At 41.7% G+C, this 8,300-nt stretch overlaps 1 protein-coding gene across 1 annotated transcript; it reads right to left on the reverse strand.

Moving 5' to 3' along the window:
• Window positions 1-4,828: 4,828 nt before the first annotated feature.
• LOC123103889 (probable methyltransferase PMT2) lies at window positions 4,829-8,300 on the reverse strand. Its single transcript, XM_044525586.1, has 7 exons — window positions 7,978-8,300; window positions 6,955-7,607; window positions 6,652-6,862; window positions 6,214-6,508; window positions 5,572-5,961; window positions 5,413-5,490; window positions 4,829-5,314 (listed from the first exon to the last, which is right to left on the reverse strand). Exons 2-7 carry the CDS (start codon window positions 7,594-7,596, stop codon window positions 5,086-5,088), a joined length of 1,845 nt encoding a protein of 614 aa, XP_044381521.1. The 5' UTR covers window positions 7,597-7,607; window positions 7,978-8,300; the 3' UTR covers window positions 4,829-5,085.

Below are 8,300 nucleotides of genomic sequence, written 5' to 3' on the forward strand. Positions count from 1 at the left end.
TGTGGTTACCAATAATGCGATGCTGAGTTGCTGGCAAGAAAAACGCCTCGTGGTGTCACGTCCCATTGTGCGCTGGCTTTGGCTGCACTGGCTGAGGTGAGGTGAGGTGCCGTCCCGTCCTTCACTTCTCCCAGACGAACCCTGTTCTGTCGTTTCTTTCTCTTTTCTGAGAGGAGCGGAGTCCTGTTTCGGGGAAGCATATGCAGCCCGCTGAAACCCCAACGGGGCAAGTTCCGCCAGCGAGTGCGTGGCCGGGTTTGTGGGACGGACACTCGGGCAGAAGAACAGTTCGTCCACCGGACCACCAGTGACCCGTCGTGGATCCCGGACACTCGTGGGGAGCCTTTACGCCCGCGATGATTACGATCTTGACGTACGTAGCAGATCTCGTGCGTGTGCCGGACGATGAAATGATGATTCGTCCATGGACTATGCATGCAGGTGGTGAGCTAGTAGGTCATGGCAAACGGTCGTGATATATTATTGTTATCCTGACGAGACAACGGAACTGAATTATTGGAATTCGCATCGTGTGCATCGTTGTCCAATGAGCATCCATCCCCTTTGCTTTGCCATCGTCTGTCCTATCTGGGAGAAAGGCGTGAGCGAGATGCATGCACTAGCTGCTACGAGCGCGATCTAGATCGGATGCCCGAGGCTTTCGAATGGGACATCTCCGTGGGTGCTCGGGCACGATGCCATACATGTCTTGCTGCTCTTGCAAGCAAACCAAGTTTTAGCTCCAGCATTGAGCTTCATGCCCTATTGGCATGTTCCCGGAAAACAAAGAATAAAGGGGGAAATTAGCCAGGGAGGCAACAGAATGTCTTTCTCTCAACCGAAAAAATGCCATTTGTCGCCGCTAACACGCGTAATATTTGTTCGGTCTCAAAAGCTAATGAGTGAGAAATGGCCCAAAAAAGTACACGATCGTTTGCAATGACCTCATATTTATACTGGCATCTAAGCTAGATATGGGCATATGGCTCAAAAACCCGCCCGGGACAAGATTTTTCAACCATCTTGGATGCCTTTTTTATCAACATGCGGGATAATACAGTAATACATATAAGACTTGGTAGACCGGTGGAAGTAATAAAGCTCTTCATATATTCGACCTGATAGGTCACAGTCACAAGCATCACACCTACGTGGTTTTCTTTTACCCTACAAAATAAGCACCTCATATCAGGTGTCACCACGACGTGAAAAACCATTTTATGCACAAACCGATTGCCAATATACTAAACCTGGCAAGGTTTGTCTTTAGACATAGAGCAGTTTTGCTCAACCTCAAAAGTAATGAATATGGAATGGCCCCAAAATCACACGAACGTCTGCAATGACGTCATATTATCCCTGCGAAAACTATTATCACCGACTATTAAAGCCGGACAACATCTCAAAAATCATACTTGATAACATTTTCTAATCATCTATGATGGCTTTTTGTCGATACAAACAACAATATGATAATAGGTATTGGGCCTGATAGGTCACATTCACAATATCTGTTGAGCATCACACTCACTTGATTCTTTTTACAATAAAAAACAATTAAATTGCAACCAATGCGCTACAAGAGGTTCTGATTTTTGAGCCATGAACTGGACATCATCTATTGTAGCCAGCAAAAACTTAAAGAAAAAGCTAGCCAACAAGATAACAAAATGTCATTTGTTTCTTAATCCTTTATCCTTGTTAAACCAGTTAATGTTTACTTAGTCTTGCAAAATTAATGAGTAAAAAATGCCCCAAAAGTTCAAGATCGTTTGCAAAACCTCATATTATTATTGACCATTAAAGGCTGACGGCTGAAAACCCCATTTGTCACAACATTTTTTTATCATGTGTGATGACTTTTTAGCAACACGAATGACAATATAATAGTACTCGCTCCATTTCAAAATGTGGTGCATATAAAGTTTTGCATAAGTCAAACATATTTATGTTTAACCAACTTTATAGAAGAAACTATCGACATCGAGAGTATTAAAAATGTCGACATCTACAATATTAAATAGTTAAAATATAAAAGTGCATTTCATTGTGGATCCAAAAATACTAATTTTGTATTGTGGATGTTGTTTTTTGATACAAATTTGGTCAACCTTTGACATGTTTAATTTAAAAAACCTAACACACACTACATTTTGGAACAGAAGTAGTATGTACTCCCCTTATTTCTTTTTACTCCGCTTATAAGATTTGTCTCAAGTCAAACTTTGTAAAGTTTGACCAAATTTATATTGAAAATTATCAACGTCTACAATACTAAAGATATACAACATAAAAAATAATTATATGGTGCATATAATGATACTGGTTTGATATTCTGAATGTTTATATATTTTTTCTACAGTCTTGGTCAAACTTGATGAAGTTTGACTTAAGACAAAATTATATGCAGAGTAAAGAAACAGAGGGAATATTGGACATGATAGGTCGCTGAAGGTAATAAAGCTCTTTGTATATTCGACCTGATAGGTCACGGTCACAATAATACTCTTAGTATCACACTGATGTAATACCATACAAAAGTAAGCAGCTCATATCAGCTGTTGCCACGAGGTAAAGAACTTTGTTATGCACAAACTGATTGCCGATATTTTAAACTGAGCAAGTGGCATTAGTCATAGATTGTAGTTAGATGGTGCGTTCTACCAGGGGCACGTCGGCAGGGTACACAAGTTCTGTTAGCGAAACCCACCGAGAAACATTTATTAGCATCTGCTGATCGATCTACGACTGGACCCATCTTCAAAAGACAGAACTTAATGTTACACCTAACTCAGACAGAGACAGAAAATAAAATATCAGGACCTACAACTGAATGTCGAAACAGCTCAAAAATATTGAAAAAACACCACAAAAGCTTAGGAACTAAAATGTAAGCACATGCGTAGCATAGTAGAAGGTCAACTTGAATAGAAATAGTAAGCACTAAATTACTACAACAAAGACTCATCCTATATTCTGATTCACCTTCTTTCATGGAACTCAAGAAGTTACTATTTCAGGGACATGGAGTTTCTGCTCCCGAGCTCAAATGCACCCTTGTGAATCAAAAGAAATAGTAAATAAATTTAGAAACTTCTGTATTTCTTTTGACAACATTGTTGAATGTTCTACACACCTACAATTTTCCATGAAGAGAAAATATTCCTAATGCTCCGGGGAAAAATAAAACAAATGCTCCAAAAATTCTACTTCTGAAAGCATTTTGGACAGCAGATTTTGTTGTTTTTGCCTAGACCAAAATTGGAATGTTTTGAATTTTGTAACTATTTTTTTATTTTACTGTTCATAAGGTTGCATTTGAGCTCAGGATTCGAAGGACACTTTCACTATTTCAGTTTCCTATGAGTCAGAGAACTAATCATATGGGCAATCTATCTCATAGAAAAACTCTGAAGAAATGTGACCGAATGATTGATGATGAAAAACCAAGCAGTCATCATGTGGAAACCAATGATAGTTCAGATAACCACAATTTGCAGTTGCCATGTGACTTAGTGCGTACGAAATCATTTTCTAATACAACAGGTCAGTTAGAATCAAAACCTGTGATTATTCCCAAAGTGACGCTAAGAAAAGCTTTATCTAATACCTCCGTGTCCACAAAAACGTCTTATATTTTGATACAGAGGTTATAGTAATATATATCTGGGAACGGTAATGAACTAATGGTAGGAGAGCAGTTTGTCTATTGATTGAGACAGTACTGCAGTTCACAAATAAGCAACTTTTTAACATCTCGACATAGTCCTTAAGATGTAAATTTGACTACTAAATTTTAATATAATGTATGTATAAGACCAACGGAAACTATCAGAATTTGAAAATCTTTTTTGATCGATGATTTTCAAGTTTCCTGTCCAAATATTTTTTAAACTATATTGGTAATCAAAGTTTTAAAAGTACGACTGAAGTTATGTCTAAAACGTTACTTGTTTTGTGAGCTGGCGGAGCAACAGCCAGCGTGTAACCACGTCCTCACCACGCAGAAGAAAACTGGAGGGAGTAAATCACCCACATAACACTTGTTTAGGACAAGCAACAAAGTCTTGCATTTACTCAGTTCCTAAATCCACCATTTCTCTCTTCCTGCACGTACAGCCGAAATTGGCCTGTGAGGAAGCTTAGCTACCTAAGAATTTATGCACTGCAGTAAAGCAATTTAAGATATATTTTATGTTCCAAGTAAGTAAAAACAGTAGGTCAATTTTTGGAGGAAGTAGGAACATACCGTTAACTCATACTGAACCTTTGGTCTTGCCTGTTGTGTGAAGCTATGAATGGTAATGAAGGCTTGCCAGCATAATCTTCAAAATAGGCCCTTCCGACAAGAATCACAAGGACGGTAACATTATCTGCAATGTAATCCAGCAAGAAAGCAACCTAAAGCATAGGCACTCAGCCGGCATATCAATCTGTATTTTATTTCCGGATGTAACAGTAGATATGCAGCATCTTGCACTAAAACATATACATCAACTCTTTAGACTACTCACAACTGCACATGGTGGAATGGAGCAGGAATACCAAACATTTAGCATGCACATAATGGGATTGAGCAGGAACAACACCAAGAGGTTCTCCCATCCATTGTTCCATTAAGATCCAAGCAGGAAGAAAATATCTCTTCTAAAATTGCTAAAAAATAAAAATCTCTTCTAAATACATTCTTGAGTAGAAAACATTCAGTTCATTCAGGTAACAACACAGTAAAGCTACATAAGAAATAACTGTACATAACTAAGAAACAACGAAGTGATGGGATTACCGGTAATGAAGCAAACATTCAGAAGTTGCAGCATGAGCAAAATTACAGAAACTAAAGCAATAATATTTCTTGAGAATACATCCTTCAATTAACCAGAGTAACTTCATGCCGAGTGACGAATGAAATTAAATTACAAAACTGCTACAACAATATACTGCTCTCGATCAACCTTGGTTGCTTCATTGCTACCCCGGAGAAGAGTAGGCCATTTTTGTTCGCACCTGATGACTCCATATCTCAATTCCAGGAAGCCAGCTTCAAAGGTGGATCCCAGAATTCCCCGTGTTAGAATATGTTCTTCACGATGCGGCCGTCTGGTTTCCGCCAACCCAATACTGCTTCACAGCATACAAGACCTTCTCACGCACTAGGGGGCCGTCCTCGTGGTCAACTAGCTTCGTGTTCCATCTCATGCCCCGAGCGAGTTTGTTCACCTTTGTCAAGACATCGACATCGTCACGCATTATAACAGCACCTTCAGGCCTCAAGATGCGGTCCATCTCAAGGAGGATGTCTTCCATGCTGCACCTGTTTGGTTTTAACATACAAAATGAATCAGCAGTGGCAATCTTACTTATTGTTATACCAGGTGACAGAACTGATGCCATGGGACAGGAGCAGCTTACTTATTGTTATACAAGGTGAAAAGGCCACTAGCATGGATAAGATCATAGGTCCTTGGATAAGTAGAGAACGCTTCACACCTGACATGGAATTGTGAGACATATCAGTAAGTTCATGACAACAACTTTACTGAGCCGAGATTCAGGCATAACAAGCCATACCAGTCATGGTAAATGCCAATCAATCCTCTCTCATAAACAGCCCCCAGGGTTGCAATCTTTGCTATGGTTGGCACCACATTCATCACCCAAGATTTTGGGGACTCGATCGCCGCAGCAAAACCCCCAAAACCTGCATTCATGTCCATGATGTTTCTGTACCTACCAGTAAGTAGATACTTGTTCACATTGCTATAAGCCTTCACATGCTTCTTCCACATTTTGTTGTCTTTCTCATATGCTTGAGATGAAACCCCTGGAATTAACCCATTAGAAATTCTTGGAGGAATTGCGTTGAGCCTGCTTGGGAAGGGCTTGATTGCTCCTCCGGCAACTTCACTTGGATTTTCTACATCAGGAAGAGGTGTAACACATGCCTTCATCTTCTTGTACCTGGTGTTGCGAGAATAAGTGAAAAATAGGATAGGAGAGAGGTTATATAAATTATTACCCAGAACTTCTAACAACATGTTAATACATCAACACATCTAAGTAGGCAAAGCTAAAATAATGCATTGACCAGACAGTATACCTATTGATGCTAGACTATCGTAATATATACTCTGAATCCTGCTAAAGGATATTAAGCTAAAGTTAGCAATTCTGTCCAATAGATTGTTTCACAAAACTACAGTAGAAACATACCAGACATCATCTGCATTTGTTGATTCACACATCTGCACAGTGGATTCTTCTAGCCTAGAAGGACAGGACTCGGTATTTACTCTTTTCCTCCATATTGCCGTCTCACCCTTCTCCGAGACTTTCTCCCAACATAGAAGCTCAGCCATTTCCTCTATCTTGTTCTGCTCTGCCTCAAGATCCTCCTTTGTACGTTGCCAACCCTTGTAGTTCGCCTTCCAGTTAATTGGAGGACCTGACAGCACCCAGTATCCACCAGGTCTTAGAACCCTATCAACTTCCATCATATAGAGTCCATCTGCATATCAGCAAATACAGAAAAAAATGAGAAGTAGAACAAGAACTCCATCAAAATGGCACAAGGTATTTACGCAATAACAAAATGTATCAAACCCATATATTGGATGCACAGTATAGAAGGATACATGGTTAGAGGCTCACCATTCATTCCCCATGGAATCAAGCACCTAGAACAATGGGCCATATCAAAGGCTCTTGCTGGATAAGGGAGTTTAATTGTGCCAAGAACACCAATAACAGCTGGGACACCTCTCTCCAGAGCAAACTGTACTTGGGCTTCGTGTGAATCTCTGGGTGCAAACGACATGGCTAAAACATTCCTCTTTAACAAGTAAGCTCCCCAGCTAGCCACCTGAAAAAAATCAGAATTTTAGGACATGAAGAAAGTCAGAAGAAGCTCACGAAGTAGCAGTAAGCAATATACAGTTTGATATCTCCGCTTACCCCGCAACCAGTGTCCAATGCAGTCCTGACGGTCCCGTTGGCAATCGGTATAACTGATGCCAGTTGATCAATGTACTTATCAGCACCTTGAGGGAACTGTGTCCCTCCACCGGGGAATCTGAAGACGTTGCCCTCGTACTGCACCCAGTTCTGTATGGCTTTCTCGACCGTCAAGCTCTTATAGGGGCAATTCGCGAAAGGAACATAGTCCCGACTTTTGGGCCATGGGAATGGAGCAACATATCCCTTAGGCGGTGGTACGAGGCAGTGCAGCTTTTCTTTCTGCGGTGGGCAATGCCGCTCTCTGTAATTCATGTTCTCCCGAGGAAATTTCATAGCTCTATTTTGATCTTGGCAAGGTGTATAGTCCGTGAAGCGGTCCGGGCATGGTTTAAACTTCTTCACCGGCGAAACAAGATCGCCGGAGCTGCCTTGTTTAGAATGGTGTGTGTCGAAGCTGAGGTTCGGCAAGATAGTGCAATCGGTCCGCTTCGTGATCTCCAGGGCAATGCTGTCCCCCTTTCCGAAGCCACTCTTCTGCCACGCCCCGAGGATGTAGAAGAAGCAGCACAAGCCAATCACTATGCATATAGACACAGTGCTTCTAGTCCTGTTGTCCGCAGGACCCCCCTTGACGGCCATTATGGTTTATCCTGAGAATTGCACACTGAATAAGATTGTCTTTTTTATACTACTAAATTATATGGTCCATTACATATATTTTTCCTAAATCTGACGCAACCGCAATTTCAAGTCTTTTTTTTTTTGCGGGGAACCGTAATTTCACCTGAGGCAATCATAGACGGACGATAATAAACAGGAAAGAAAGCATGTGGCTTTCGTGTATCACATCAGGTGTATCCTAACCACCAAACTTTACCAAAATTGTTGAAACAACAGATCTCTAAAATCCCACACCATGTCGGCAGCAGGAGAGGTGAAGCGCGAGGCTCGGATCTAGGTGGCGTCGAGATCAGTGGAGGGGCGAACTAACCACGGGATGAAAACAAAACAAGCTCATACCTCACAACCCAATGGCGAAGGATTGCGATGTCGCGGCGGAAGGAAGGACGGAGCTCGGAGCTGCGGAAGAATGGCTCGCGGGGGGAGAATGGCTCGCCGGCCGGATCCCGGGTTACCGCCAGCTCCTAGGCGAACAGCAGCTGCAACGGCTGGGAGAGAACCGGGGCCAAAATCTCGGGGTTTTAGAGCTGCGTTTCCCCCGATTTTCCGAGGGCGGTGGGGATTCGCCCAACCCCGAGCTTGACAGTTCTGCTCCACCTCCACCGACGGGTCGGGGAGAACCGAGGGAGTATGTTTTTCGCCGTTGGATTTCTGGGGAGAAT

The sequence above is a fragment of the Triticum aestivum genome, chromosome 5A, assembly GCF_018294505.1.
Source record: "Triticum aestivum cultivar Chinese Spring chromosome 5A, IWGSC CS RefSeq v2.1, whole genome shotgun sequence".
Lineage (NCBI taxonomy): Eukaryota > Viridiplantae > Streptophyta > Magnoliopsida > Poales > Poaceae > Triticum > Triticum aestivum.

Bases quoted from the DNA above. Each gene is read 5' to 3' on its own strand.
- LOC123103889 (XM_044525586.1), bottom strand. From the start codon at position 7,596: ATGGCCGTCAAGGGGGGTCCTGCGGACAACAGGACTAGAAGCACTGTG. The intron at 6,863-6,954 runs GTAAGCGGAGAT...GATTTTTTTCAG, and splicing joins CATTGGACACTGGTTGCGGG to GTGGCTAGCTGGGGAGCTTA. The intron at 5,491-5,571 runs GTATGGCTTGTT...ATTCCATGTCAG, and splicing joins ATTGGCATTTACCATGACTG to GTGTGAAGCGTTCTCTACTT.